General features: G+C 36.9%; 3 protein-coding genes across 3 annotated transcripts; all 3 read left to right on the top strand.

The window, feature by feature from the left end:
• The first annotated feature begins 1,890 nt into the window (after window positions 1-1,890).
• LOC113146263 (cytosolic sulfotransferase 1-like) lies at window positions 1,891-4,417 on the top strand. The gene is made up of 8 exons (XM_026333647.1): window positions 1,891-2,006; window positions 2,385-2,523; window positions 2,637-2,765; window positions 3,004-3,104; window positions 3,458-3,584; window positions 3,675-3,772; window positions 3,874-4,048; window positions 4,116-4,417. Exons 1-8 carry the CDS (start codon window positions 1,986-1,988, stop codon window positions 4,226-4,228), a joined length of 903 nt encoding a protein of 300 aa, XP_026189432.1. The 5' UTR covers window positions 1,891-1,985; the 3' UTR covers window positions 4,229-4,417.
• A 3,816-nt stretch (window positions 4,418-8,233) lies between these two features.
• On the top strand, window positions 8,234-11,334 carry LOC113146266 (cytosolic sulfotransferase 3-like). Its single transcript, XM_026333649.1, has 8 exons — window positions 8,234-8,389; window positions 8,752-8,890; window positions 9,004-9,121; window positions 9,361-9,472; window positions 9,803-9,929; window positions 10,020-10,117; window positions 10,219-10,393; window positions 10,478-11,334. Exons 1-8 carry the CDS (start codon window positions 8,369-8,371, stop codon window positions 10,588-10,590), a joined length of 903 nt encoding a protein of 300 aa, XP_026189434.1. The 5' UTR covers window positions 8,234-8,368; the 3' UTR covers window positions 10,591-11,334.
• A 306-nt stretch (window positions 11,335-11,640) lies between these two features.
• On the top strand, window positions 11,641-13,945 carry LOC113145131 (cytosolic sulfotransferase 2-like). The gene is made up of 4 exons (XM_026331528.1): window positions 11,641-11,668; window positions 13,173-13,270; window positions 13,588-13,762; window positions 13,833-13,945. The coding sequence occupies exons 1-4, from the start codon at window positions 11,641-11,643 to the stop codon at window positions 13,943-13,945; spliced, it is 414 nt and encodes a 137-aa protein (XP_026187313.1).
• The last annotated feature ends 282 nt before the right edge of the window (window positions 13,946-14,227 follow it).

Here is a 14,227-nt window from a genome sequence, read left to right as displayed (position 1 = left end):
TTTGTCATTTCCCACTCCTGCAGTCTTGCTAAACTGAGTCCATGAGGACTGACCTCTGGTCACCATCGTTTTGACCAATGAGAGCTGTGGAGCGCCGCAAAGTTTTTTTCCTCTTCGAGGAATTTGAGAGGAATTTGATACCATATGCGGAGAGATTTTAGCCACGGACGCTGAATTGATTTGACGGACTACGTACATCTATTGATTGAGAGGTGTGTGTAGTTAAGTTGACTTTTCTTCTGAGTGTGTGAAAACTGTATCTAGCCGCGGTACAGCGGTGATATGTACAGGGCAAACATGAACTATACACTATAGTGTGAGAGTGCAAACTCTTTTGTTTCTTCATTGAAGACTGACGATGTCAGAAAGCTTTGTGCATGTACCTGTGTTTCTTTGTAGCAGGAGAACTGACCTCCACCTCTTATTCTATTATTCTAACTCACTCTAACTCCCTATTGCTCATGAGAGTTAACATAGTTAACATAACATTAGTAAAGTACAATATACAGTTTACTATTTAAACCTTAATGGATGGCAGGTGATCAAAATGTGCCATGCAGATGTTCAATGCTCACCACCACCAGAAAACTAAAGCTGATAATACAATCTGAACAATACTAACAAGCAACTACCATTCTGTTCAGTTTTCCATTCAACTGTCACCCATCACGCTCTCTGGGACCCTGGGATTATTTCATCTTGTCTATTTTAATAATCACTAATTATGTTACGATCAGCTACACAATCTCTCAGGGCCCTTTTCTTATAGTGGAATAAAACCCTCATCACTTCCTAAGCTAAGACAGAAAAATCCATCAGTGTTTAACATGAAGTGTAATATAATTATGAAAAGTGATGCAAACTAATGATTCAAACCAACTATTCAAACAAACGTAAACGTCAATACATAAATAAATTAAAGTCTGACTTAAGTTCAACATGATCAAAATGGATTCACAATATTTTATATTATACTACTGTATAGAAACCAAATCTTGTTTAGATTTCAATATACTATGTTGTGATTATCTACCTTTTGTTTAAACTTTAATAGTCTTTCTTATTCTGTCTAAAAGGGTCATTACCTTTTATTTGTTCCATCTTTCTAATAAAATGCTGACTTTTCATTTTGTCTGCTCATCTTGAGTGACTAGTTTTCTGTCCAGACATAAGGAAGTAGTTCTTCCTTCCCTTTTACAAAATCAAAAGTTTTTTTTTTTGTTTCTTGTTTTCTGAAATGTTGTTTCTGAAATGGTCACCCACTGTAAGAAAAAATTGGCCAACAGAAAGAGCGTGAAGTACAAGGGATTTTGCTTTGTACTGAACAGTGTTAGGATCTGTTCAAATATATAAACACAACAAAAAGTATCACCATTTTCAATATTATTTCATAGTTTTTACATATATATTTTTCTCTGTTTTGTGAAATTGTTGCTTCAGTTAAAAATTCAAACACATGCAGTCCACCTGAGTGGACATGTGATGAACTCTGAAAAAGACAAAGTTTTTTTTATTTTTTATTTTCAAGCATAAAGAGTAATGAAAACACTGAGGAAAGAATTCTGACTATAGCTTTAATTGCTCATGCATGAAAGGGTTAAAAATCAGTTTTCACTTTGTCCTCAACAGTTAAAAAGAACAAAAGAGATGAAATCAGTTAAATGGGTTTATAAGGATTATACAAAATTGCTGACTCTGAGCCTTATCTGTCAATGCTTCAGTCCAGTGTTAATACAAGACCTGTACACACTGAGTTGAAGAGAGATGATTCTGATAGTGTCTAGATGAATTAGATATACAGTGACATATCATATGTGCTCTATACGGTTCAGAGAAAACTGGGCAGTGAAGGGTAAATGCACAGGAAACTTCCAAGAACATGCAGGGGCTGGACTTTTATGTAACGAGAAATCGATTGTCAGAGAAGAATTACAATAGAATAGAAAAGCATTAGAAATTCAGCAAAGAAACCAGCAGTGAACAGCATGTCAGTTAATCCAGACAAGGTAAAGCTCTAATTGTACCCTTTTTGTTTTAATCTGTACCTTCAAACAGATATCTTTTGTTTTACTAAGCATGTATCGCTGAAGTACTGAGAATTGATATGTACATGTGCACAAGTGTTTCAAAGCAAAGGCAAAGGTTATGCATGTTTGTATTTTCACACACTCTTGCACAAGTTCATACTCAAGCAATTCTGGACTGTAACTATTAGTTGTCTCTCTCCTTTAAAATGTCTTGTAGAAGTTATTTTCTGACATGATCTGACGCCAGTGTCTACAATTGATAATTTTCTCTCCCTTGTCCCCATCAACCAGATTATTGTATTGTGTAACACAATGATCATATATTTTAAATGACTGGTTTATTTATTTATTTTTAAGATGGATTTACCTCCTCGAGGAGAGCTGTTTGATTTCCATGGAGTCTCAATGACTCATTATTTCACAGACAACTGGGAAAATGTTCAAAACTTCCAGGCCAGGCCAGATGATATACTTATTGCAACGTACCCCAAAGCAGGTTAGTCCACAAACGTGAACAGTCAGTATATTGTAAATGTTTTACGTCTCTCAAAAGGTGTGTGTATTGATATATAGAGGGCTTAAGGTCATTTTATTTCCCCCTTTCTTTAGGAACCACATGGGTCTCCTACATCCTTGACCTGCTGTATTTTGGTCAGACAGCTCTAGAGCGTCAGACATCCATCCCTGTCTATGAAAGAGTGCCTTTCTTGGAGCTCACCCCCCCCGACAGTGCTTCAGGTTCAACAGATGATCAAATAGATTCACAATATTTCACAATATATATGACAAATAACACAAACACCAAATCTTATTTAACTTACAGTATAGCATGTGGAGATATTCTACCTTTTGCTTTGACTTTAATAAGCTGTATCATTCTGTCTAAAAAGATCATTGATCACTGTAGCACTGAAGACAAATCGAAGCTTTTATTGGATCTGGGTTCTGCTTATTCCATCTTTACTTCTTCACACAGGAACAGACCTGGTAAACAATCTCCCCACCTCTCCTCGACTGATTAAGACTCATCTTCCTGTCCAGCTTGTGCCAAAGTCCTTTTGGGAGCAAAACTGCAGGGTACAGTAGCCTGTTTTATTTGCATTATCTCAGTTTATGAGTGGACAAAGAAGAAACATCAGGTGATACTGATGTAATGCAGTCAATGAGAACATATTGCTAATGTTTACACTGTTAGGCTAACTACTGCTGAACACATGGTCAGTCAGTTTGTTTTGTTGTGTTTGTTGTTGTGTTTGCTATGTTTTACTGTTAAAGTAGCTAGAAAACTTTGATGACAATAATCCACTCAATGTGTGGTAAACAAATCAAAACAACAACAGCAGGACTTCTACTTCCTGTTATTATAACAAGAGAATGTCTTGTGTGATGTTGGTCCTCTGATAATTTCAGTGGTATCTTTTCATGTGTAGATGGTCTATGTGGCCCGCAATGCCAAAGACAACATGGTGTCATTTTTCCACTTTGACTCCATGAACATGATGGAGCCAGAGCCTGGAGACTGGAACAACTTCTTCCAGAGATTCTTAGATGGAAAGAGTAAGTCTGAAATAAATAAGTAGTTTTTATTTAAAAAGAGTATTACTCTACATTAGTAAAAGGATTTCCATGTATTATTCTGTGCTTCAGTGGTGTTTGGATCCTGGTATGACCATGTGAACGGCTGGTGGAAGAAGAAACAGACTTATTCTAAACTTCATTACATGTTCTATGAAGATTTGATTGAGGTAAGTGGTTCTGTGGGTCTCCTTCTATTCATGCTACTTTTCTAAAGCTCTCATAAAGCTGTTAATAACACAGTGATGGTCTCTGACTGTTGTGTTTCCAGGACACTGGACGGGAAATAGACAAACTCTGCTGCTTTCTTGGTTTGTCTCCTTCAGCTGAGGAGAAGAAACAAATTCTAGCTTGTGTCCAGTTTGATAATATGAAAAACAACAACATGGCCAACTATTCTACATTCCCATCTATGGATTTCAAGATTTCTCCCTTCATGAGAAAAGGTACAATGACAAAAATGACTTTTCACTTCAAGCACAAATACCTGACTGACTCTTTGTGGTTCTGCAGGAAAGGTTGGTGACTGGAAAAAACACTTCACTGTGGCCCAGAATGAAGAGTTTGATGAAGACTACAAGAAAAAGATGAAGGACCCCACACTTCAGTTTCGTACTGAAATCTGAACAGGGCTGGAGAGGTTGTGTTTGTATGTGAAGATGTGTCAGTGACTGCTGTGAGATATGATGTGCTGCACACTGTCTGAAAGTAAATGCTTTTATTAACACTAGAGAGTGTACAGTGTATGTGTAGAAAACAAAATGAATCATGCAAATAACCAAATGTATTGCAAAGCAAATATGTAGTTTATAGTATAGTCCATTCAACATATTTACCCAGTATTGCTAGATATGATTCTTCATTAAAATGAAAGTGAACGAAAATATTTTTTGCCATGTGACTTTACTGACATATGTAAATGGTCAGAAAATAGTGAAAAAGGTGGGAGTTTCAATATATGTATATATATATAATGGATATAATGGGACCTCCAACTGTACTCACTCATGGTCACTCATTTTGCGTTGAACCCAAGGTGCCTGTGTAGACTATTCCCAAGTGGCTGCCATTGTTTAAATGTACAAACATTATGTTGAAGCTGAAAGCATTTAAAGTCATTTAAAACCTGTTTTCAAATGGAACAAATGGGATGGACGCAACCAGCAAATAAAACCAGTTCATAGGGATTATAAAGACTTGCTTATGTATCCATCCTTCACTCCACTATAAACATAACACTTGTACACACTGCGCTGATGAAAGAAGATTCACATAGTGTCTGGACAAATTCGATATACAGTGACATATATTATGTATACTATGCATGTTTCAGAGAAAACTGGTGAATAAAGGGTAAATGCACAGGAAATTTGGAAGGACAGGAAGGGGCAGGACTTTCATATCATAAGGGACTGGGGCGACAGAGTGGAGGAACTGAAATGTCAGTGAAAAATTACAGTTGGAGAAAAAAAAGCATCACAAATACAGCAAAGAAACCAGCAGCAGTCAGCATGTCAGTCCAAACAAATCTCAAAACAAATGTTTGTGTTTTAATCATTACTTTTTATACTCACCACGTGAGTATAATAACAACAGGAAGTGAGAGTGGTAAAAGTTTGAAAGAGGAAGGTTATTTGTAGGTTATTTTCTGTCATGACAACTTTGTTGCTACGTTTTTCCATTTTCAATATTTTTAAATTGAAGCTTTTTTGAAGCTTTTGTCTCCTGGTTTTCACAATTGACCAAGCTTACTCTAATTTAAGCTGTTATTAACTATTACCTGACTTCATACATGGTCATGAATTAGCATTAAAATAATACAAAGGATGTGTGCTGGGCCTGGGATGGCTACCTTTGCATCATTGAAAGACTTGGACAGGACAGATACTAACACACAAACACAAGAGGTTGACAGATCTTGGACAGTGTTGGGAAGGAATTTATGCAGATCTTAGGAAACCAATAATAACTAATGTCTAATAAGTCAATAAGGAATGGAGTATTATTCCCAAATATTACTGCTGGAGAAGTACATGCAGTGTAATGGGGGTACAGGATGCTACCATATGTTTAGCCTGCATGTGACCTAGACTTCCCTCGAAAAAATACAAACTAATAGAACTGTACTGTTGTCACTCCGCCACTCCACATGCAATATATGAATGTAGAATCATAGTTAAAGTGTAAAAATGATTTGGTTTATTTTAATATTAACCTTCCAATAACGCAACTGCTGCTGGTCTGTCCCATAGAGGAATTAATCATAGAGGAGGGTTTGTTTGGAACTAATGAGGCCTACATGAACCACGTGACCGTGTGGTGGCGAGATAAAGGAGTGTCGCCACTCAGTTTTCTCTACCGCTCTAGCCACCCCCAGACTCTCATTGGCCACCCCCAGACTCTCATTGGCCACCCCCAGACTCTCATTGGTTGGCCACCCCCAGACTCTCATTGGTTGGCCACCCCCAGACTCTCATTGGTTGGCCACCCCCAGACTCTTATTGGCCACCCCAGATTCTCATTGGTTGAATACCCTCAGACTCTCGTTGGCCAACCACAGAATATCATTGAAGCCCATAGTGGCCAGCCCCAGAGCAGACCAGGCTCTGATTTATAATTGGTCAGTCCATCAAACCATCCGGGCAGATACTGATCTACTGATCCAGCGTCAGTTTGTCATTTCCCACTCCTGCAGTCTTGCTAAACTGAGTCCATGAGGACTGACCTCTGGTCACCATCGTTTTGACCAATGAGAGCTGTGGAGCGCCGCAAAGTTTTTTTCCTCTTCGAGGAATTTGAGAGGAATTTGATACCATATGCGGAGAGATTTTAGCCACGGACGCTGAATTGATTTGACGGACTACGTTCATCTATTGATTGAGAGGTGTGTGTAGTTAAGTTGACTTTTCTTCTGAGTGTGTGAAAACTGTATCTAGCCGCGGTACAGCGGTGATATGTACAGGGCAAACATGAACTATACACTATAGTGTGAGAGTGCAAACTCTTTTGTTTCTTCATTGAAGACTGACGATGTCAGAAAGCTTTGTGCATGTACCTGTGTTTCTTTGTAGCAGGAGAACTGACCTGCACCTCTTATTCTATTATTCTAACTCCCTATTGCTCATGAGAGTTAACATACTTAACATAACATAACATTAGTAAAGTACAATATACAGTTTACTATTTAATTTAATTTATTTATGTATTGACGTTTACATTTGTTTGAATAGAAGTCAACTGAATCATTAGTTTGCATCACTTTTCATAATTATATTACACTTCATGTTAAACACTGATGGATTTTTCTGTCTTAGCTTAGGAAGTGATGAGGGTTTTATTCCACTATAAGAAAAGGGCCCTGAGAGATTGTGTAGCTGATCGTAACATAATTAGTGATTATTAAAATAGACAAGATGAAATAATCCCAGGGTCCCAGAGAGCGTGATGGGTGACAGTTGAATGGAAAACTGAACAGAATGGTAGTTGCTTGTTAGTATTGTTCAGATTGTATTATCAGCTTTAGTTTTCTGGTGGTGGTGAGCATTGAACATCTGCATGGCACATTTTGATCACCTGCCATCCATTAAGGTTTAAAGTGTGATTTAAGTTCAACAGATAATCAAAATAGATTCACAACATTTTATATATTTCTGTTATTTGTTATATAATATATGACAAATGTATTTTATATATGCAAGATGTTCCATCTTTCTAATAAAATGCTGACTTTTCATTTTGTCTGCTCATCTTGATTGACTAGTTTTCTGTCCAGACATAAGAAAGTAGTTCTTCCTTCCCTTTTACAAAATCTAAAGTTTTTTTTTTTGTTTGTTTTTGTGTTTTCTGAAATGTTTAGAGCCACTGAACCCTAACCTCCAGAGAGGAGTGTGATTATCTATATAATGGGACCTACCTACCATGCTTGTCTTAACATGTAGTACAACTCCAAAGCCACTTTAAAGAAGAAAGAATGGCATGTGTTTTGAGTTGAACCCATGCCCCCTGTGTAGACCATTCCCAGAATTGTTTAAATATATAAACACTACATTGAAGCTAAAAACATTTGAAGACCTTTAACCCTTTCATGTGTGGTCACTACAGTGGCCAAGTATTTAAAAGCAGTTTTCTTGTATGCATATGGGTTAAGATTGTGTAGTTGCATATCACCCACTACAGTGGACGCTAGTGTGTCATCCAATATTTTGTGACCCACTGTAAGAAAAAATTTTACGAAAAATACAAGGGATTTTGCTTTGTACTGAACAGTGTTAGGATCTATTCAAATATATTAACACAACACAAAGTATCACCATTTTCAATATTATTTCATAGTTTTTACATATATATTTCTCTCTTTTTGTGAAATTGTTGCTTCAGTTAAAAATTCAAACACATGCAGTCCACCTGAGTGGACATGTGATGAACTCTGAAAAAGACAAAATTTTTTTTATTTTTATTTTCAAGCATAAAGAGTAATGAAAACACTGAGTTGAAGAGAGATGATTCTGATAGTGTCTAGATGAATTAGATATACAGTGACATATCATATGTGCTCTATACGATTCAGAGAAAACTGGGCAGTGAAGGGTAAATGCACAGGAAACTTCCAAGAACATGCAGGGGCTGGACTTTACTTTCACATCTGGGATTGTACAGACGTTTAGGGTGGAGACAGTGTTACGCAACGAGAAATCGATTGTCAGAGAAGAATTACAATAGAATAGAAAAGCATTAGAAATTCAGCAAAGAAACCAGCAGCAAACAGCATGTCAGTTAATCCAGACAAGGTAAAGCTCTAATTGTACCCTTTTTGTTGTAATCTGTACCTTCAAACAGATATCTTTTGTTTCACTAAGCATGTATCGCTGAAGTACACAAGTGTTTCAAAGCAAAGGCAAAGGTTATGCATGTTTGTATTTTCACACAATCTTGCACAAGTTCATACTCAAGCAATTCTGGACTGTTAACTATTTGTTGTCTCTCTCCTTTAAAATGTCTTGTAGAAGTTATTTTCTGACATGATCTGACTTCAGTGTCTACAATTGATAATTTTCTTTCCTTTGTCCCCATCAGCCAGATTATTGTATTGTGTAACACAATGATCATATATCTTAAATGACTGTTTTATTTATTTATTTATTTTTTTAAGATGGATTTACCTCCTCGAGGAGAGCTGTTTGATTTCCATGGAGTCTCAATGACTCATTATTTCACTGACAACTGGGAAAATGTTCAAAACTTCCAGGCCAGGCCAGATGATATACTTATTGCAACGTACCCCAAAGCAGGTTAGTCCACAAACGTGAACAGTCAGTATATTGTAAATGTTTTACGTCTCTCAAAAGGTGTGTGTATTGATATATAGAGGGCTTAAGGTCATTTTATTTCCCCCTTTCTTTAGGAACCACATGGGTCTCCTACATCCTTGACCTGCTGTATTTTGGTCAGACAGCTCTAGAGCGTCAGACATCCATCCCTGTCTATGAAAGAGTGCCTTTCTTGGAGCTCACCCCCCCCCGACAGTGCTTCAGGTTCAACAGATGATCAAATAGATTCACAATATTTCACAATATATATGACAAATAACACAAACACCAAATCTTATTTAACTTACAGTATAGCATGTGGAGATATTCTACCTTTTGCTTTGACTTTAATAAGCTGTATCATTCTGTCTAAAAAGATCATTGATCACTGTAGCACTGAAGACAAATCGAAGCTTTTATTGGATCTGGGTTCTGCTTATTCCATCTTTACTTCTTCACACAGGAACAGACCTGGTAAACAATCTCCCCACCTCTCCTCGACTGATTAAGACTCATCTTCCTGTCCAGCTTGTGCCAAAGTCCTTTTGGGAGCAAAACTGCAGGGTACAGTAGCCTGTTTTATTTGCATTATCTCAGTTTATGAGTGGACAAAGAAGAAACATCAGGTGATACTGATGTAATGCAGTCAATGAGAACATATTGCTAATGTTTACACTGTTAGGCTAACTACTGCTGAACACATGGTCAGTCAGTTTGTTGCTATGTTTTACTGTTAAAGTAGCTAGAAAACTTTGATGACAATAATCCACTCAATGTGTGGTAAACAAATCAAAACAACAACAGCAGGACTTCTACTTCCTGTTATTATTACAAGAGAATGTCTTGTGTGATGTTGGTCCTCTGATAATTTCAGTGGTATCTTTTCATATGTAGATGGTCTATGTGGCCCGCAATGCCAAAGACAACATGGTGTCATATTTCCACTTTGACTCCATGAACATGATTGAGCCAGAGCCTGGAGACTGGAAAAACTTCTTCCAGAGATTCTTAGATGGAAAGAGTAAGTCTGAAATAAATAAGTAGTTTTTATTTAAAAAGAGAGTTACTCTACATTAGTAAAAGGATTTCCATGTATTATTCTGTGCTTCAGTGGTGTTTGGATCCTGGTATGACCATGTGAACGGCTGGTGGAAGAAGAAACAGACTTATTCTAAACTTCATTACATGTTCTATGAAGATTTGATTGAGGTAAGTGGTTCTGTGGGTCTCCTTCTATTCATGCTACTTTTCTAAAGCTCTCATAAAGCTGTTAATAACACAGTGATGGTCTCTGACTGTTGTGTTTCCAGGACACTGGACGGGAAATAGACAAACTCTGCTGCTTTCTTGGTTTGTCTCCTTCAGCTGAGGAGAAGAAACAAATTACAGGTGGAGTGCAGTTTGATAATATGAAAAACAACAGCATGGCCAACTATTCTACAGTCCCATTTATGGATTTCAAGATTTCTCCCTTCATGAGAAAAGGTAAACTGAACAATGGTTAAAAAAAAAGAAAATGACTTTCCACTTCAAGCACAAATACCTGACTGACTCTTTGTGGTTCTGCAGGAAAAGTTGGTGACTGGAAAAAACACTTCACTGTGGCCCAGAATGAAGAGTTTGATGAAGACTACAAGAAAAAGATGAAGGACCCCACACTTCAGTTTCGTACTGAAATCTGAACAGGGCTGGAGAGGTTGTGTTTATATGTGAAGATGTGTCAGTGACTGCTGTGAGATATGATGTGCTGCACACTGTCTGAAAGTAAATGCTTTTATTAACACTAGAGAGTGTACAGTGTATGTGTAGAAAACAAAATGAATCATGCAAATAACCAAATGTATTGCAAAGCAAATATGTAGTTTACAGTATAGTCCAACATATTTACCTAGTATCAGTAAATACGATTCTTCATTAAAATGAAAGTGTATGTTGCATAACTACAACATGTAAGATAAGATCAACTTTATTCATCCCCAAAGGGAAATTCAGGAAATTTACAGTGACACTCCAATGACAATAGCATATAGAAATATCATTGGAGCAATAACATAAATGACATAAAGAGTTTTTCATTTACCTTATACAAAGGGCAGTAAAGAAAACCAAACCTAAATATAATCAGCATTTGCATCTCTCCCCATTGCTGTTAAACCAATAGCAGTTCTCTTTGGTTTGACCTCTACACAGTTTCGTTATGTGATCCCAGACTGACTCCACACTTCCTCCATGTAATGGGGTGGGGGGTGGAAGCAATTAATGAGTGTAACAACATTATTATGATTATTTTAACAAAATTTAAACAAAGTATTTGTATTTATAGTCTATTTGTATTGAATTTAATCAAAGTGTACAGTCCCCTTCTGGAGCTGCAGTGGTTCACTGGAAAAATAATAAAAAGAAAATGTCAGAAAGATATAATTTCATTATTGTGTCAGGGACTTTCTTCATTTGCACAGTGTTTTTCTCTTGATTCTCATTTTAAAAATTCTCCATGCACTGGAAAATCATAGGCCACTTTTGTTTTGAAATGCTATTGCCATATATTTAATCTGTAATCAAAGTGATATGAAAAATGTATTTGAATTCTAACTAGACTCTGGAACTTGAAATATTTAATTGGCTTTAAATGCTAACAATTTGCAGTTGGGATGCAGAGACTAAGGAACTGATGATCACAAGAACAGAAGTATCTAACATGAGAAACACTGAACTAGAAACAAGCAAGCACCATGAAGAGTGAAAACCAGGAACCAGAAGGTAGAACCTTAAATAGAGCTGATGATTGGAGCTCAGGTGCTGCTGTTTCTAATCAGCTCTCACTCACCACCATCTGTAGAGAGAGGCAGGGAGAAAACACACAGGCAGACTAGACACCACCAATCCTGACATATCTGACCCTGTTTAATTGACATTACTTTGTAGAAACCTGTTTTCACTTTGACATTATAGAGGTGATTTTTGTCAGTTCTTTTGGTCAAAAAGCCAAAGTATATTTACCCTGAATTATTTATAAAATCAATAAAAGGGTAAAACATCCAAGAGGGTGAACACTTTTTATAGGCACTGTACTTTTATGGTTTAGTATAGTTAAAGCATTTAAGGTTTGTCTATGCTCTACAAGCCAAAAGTGTTCATTATAAAAAGCTAAATAATGTGAATGAAGCTATACGTATATTTGAGTGTGTATAGAGACAATGAAAAAATAATATATTTTCACATTAAGAGCATTGTGGGTGGATTTGTCAACTCTGTCAGATATATTATATATGTTTGGGGCAGCATGGTGGCTTGGTGATGAGCACTGAACACAGCAGGGGCCTTTCTGTGTGGAGTTTGCATGTTCTCCCTGTGCTTGTGTGGGTTTTCTCCAGGTACTCTGGTTTCCTCCCACAGTCCAAAAACATGTATGTCAGGTTGATTGGTGACTCTAAATTGCCCATAGGAGTGAGTGTGAGTGTGTGAGGTTGTTTGTCTCTATGTGGCCCTGTGATGGACTGGGGACCTGTCCAGGGTGTACCCCCTGGCTTTCACCCAAAGAGAGCTGGGATAGGCTCCAGCAGATCCCTGGGACCCTAAATAGCAATACGCAGGTATAGATAATGAATTAATGTATATTTATTTGATACATTTCTTGATTTTATTCATAAAGATGACTTTTCTGTATAAGACATGTTTTGCCCCAACTCTCAAGAATTACCCTAAAGAAAGTAAGGTTGTGTTCAAAAGAGAATGCAACATTTGGCATAGTTATATTTTTAAGTCTATGTTTTTGTAAACGAATGCCCTGAGTTTCTTGTCCTTCTTTTGTTGAGGCCACTACAGAACATGTAATTTGACTATTTACATATGGCACTTCTGTATTCTTGTATGTTGGATGATTACATTTAGTTTATATAGGACCTGTAGTCAATATTGGTTTATTCTAAAAAAGCACCACCCAGTAAGCCAGCCGTAAAATCATCATTTCTCTGAGGCCCATTCCCAAAGTGTAAAGTTGTTTTTTTTTTTTTATTGTACAGTTTTAGGAAGTCAGACAAACAAGATCTTTTTTTTGTCCTTGGTCAACAGTGATCAACTGCATGGTTGCAGTCTAAAATGTACATATATGGAGACAAAAGTATAACCATTGCTACTGGGACATACTGAACTGTCAGTAATCTAGAAAAGGTATGAATTTTCACAATACAACGTGTCTTTTTCAAATGTTTTGCTTTACTTTGGGATTGATACTTGTTTAACAAGTCATTATTCTGTGCTTCAGTGGTGTTTGGATCCTGGTATGACCATGTGAACGGCTGGTGGAAGAAGAAACAGACTTATTCTAAATGTCATTACATGTTCTATGAAGATTTGATTAAGGTAAGGTGTTCCTTTATGTGTGTGTACATATAAATGTGCCCAGCTTTACTCACATTAGGGGAACTTGACCTTCCTTGTGGGGACCAGATACGTGTTCTCATTATGTACATCATTCTTGTTTTAGGGTAATAACTTGGTTTAAAGTTAGGTTTAGCTGAAGCTTAGAGTAATGTTAGGATTAGCCAACTATTGATTATGGTAAGTCTCCAGGAAATGAATCAGTGTAAAATCCCATGTTTGTATATAATTTAGAATTTGGTTACTGCTCTAAAGTGCTGCTCTAGCCCATAGAAGTGGAATATTTTATGTTTGACCAGGACACTGGATGGGAAATAGACAAACTCTGCTGCTTTTTTGGTTTGTCTCCTTCAGCTGAGGAGAAAGAAACAGTTACAGGGAAAGTGCATTTTGACGTTATGAAAAGGAACATCATGGTCAACTATTCAGCAATTCCATGGATGGATTTCAACATTTCTCACTTCATCAGAAAAGGTACATTCATCAATAATATTTTATACCAACTTGAGCTGAAACACCTGAATGACTGTCTATGGTTCTGCAGGGAAGGTTGGTGACTGGAAGAACTATTTCACTTTGGCCCAGAATGAAGAGTTTGATGAAGACTACAAGAAAAAGATGAAGGACCCAACACTTCAGTTTCGCACTGAAATCTGAACAAGGCTGAAGTGCACAGTATATAAACTTATGTGATGCAGTAAATGTTTTACAATCCAGTTAGTTAGTGAAGTTGATTATCTGCTAAAATAAGAGTCTGAAAATGCCCTTAAACAGAATAGTTCAGCATTTGGGAAAAAAGATTAATTACACACTTCCAGTCATGCTTTTATTTTTAATGTTTTGTTTCCTGTCTTTTAATGCATGTTTTTCTGTCATTACTTTCAAATCTATGTTTCCCATTGCTATGCTTCTTTCCCAGTGTCTTTTCTGCTATTTTGT

The sequence above is a fragment of the Mastacembelus armatus genome, chromosome 7, assembly GCF_900324485.2.
Source record: "Mastacembelus armatus chromosome 7, fMasArm1.2, whole genome shotgun sequence".
Taxonomy (NCBI): domain Eukaryota; kingdom Metazoa; phylum Chordata; class Actinopteri; order Synbranchiformes; family Mastacembelidae; genus Mastacembelus; species Mastacembelus armatus.
The sequence above is the reverse complement of the archived record's forward strand: the minus strand, read 5'-3'. Positions and strand labels throughout refer to the sequence as shown.

Bases quoted from the DNA above. Each gene is read 5' to 3' on its own strand.
- LOC113145131 (XM_026331528.1), top strand. From the start codon at position 11,641: ATGAAGAGTGAAAACCAGGAACCAGAAG. The intron at 13,271-13,587 runs GTAAGGTGTTCC...ATGTTTGACCAG, and splicing joins TCTATGAAGATTTGATTAAG to GACACTGGATGGGAAATAGA. The intron at 13,763-13,832 runs GTACATTCATCA...ATGGTTCTGCAG, and splicing joins TTCTCACTTCATCAGAAAAG to GGAAGGTTGGTGACTGGAAG.
- LOC113146266 (XM_026333649.1), top strand. From the start codon at position 8,369: ATGTCAGTTAATCCAGACAAG. The intron at 9,122-9,360 runs ACAGTGCTTCAG...TCCATCTTTACT, and splicing joins TTGGAGCTCACCCCCCCCCG to TCTTCACACAGGAACAGACC. The intron at 9,473-9,802 runs GTACAGTAGCCT...TTTCATATGTAG, and splicing joins TTTGGGAGCAAAACTGCAGG to ATGGTCTATGTGGCCCGCAA.
- LOC113146263 (XM_026333647.1), top strand. From the start codon at position 1,986: ATGTCAGTTAATCCAGACAAG. The intron at 2,766-3,003 runs GTTCAACAGATG...TTCTTCACACAG, and splicing joins CCCCCCCGACAGTGCTTCAG to GAACAGACCTGGTAAACAAT. The intron at 4,049-4,115 runs GTACAATGACAA...GTGGTTCTGCAG, and splicing joins TTCTCCCTTCATGAGAAAAG to GAAAGGTTGGTGACTGGAAA.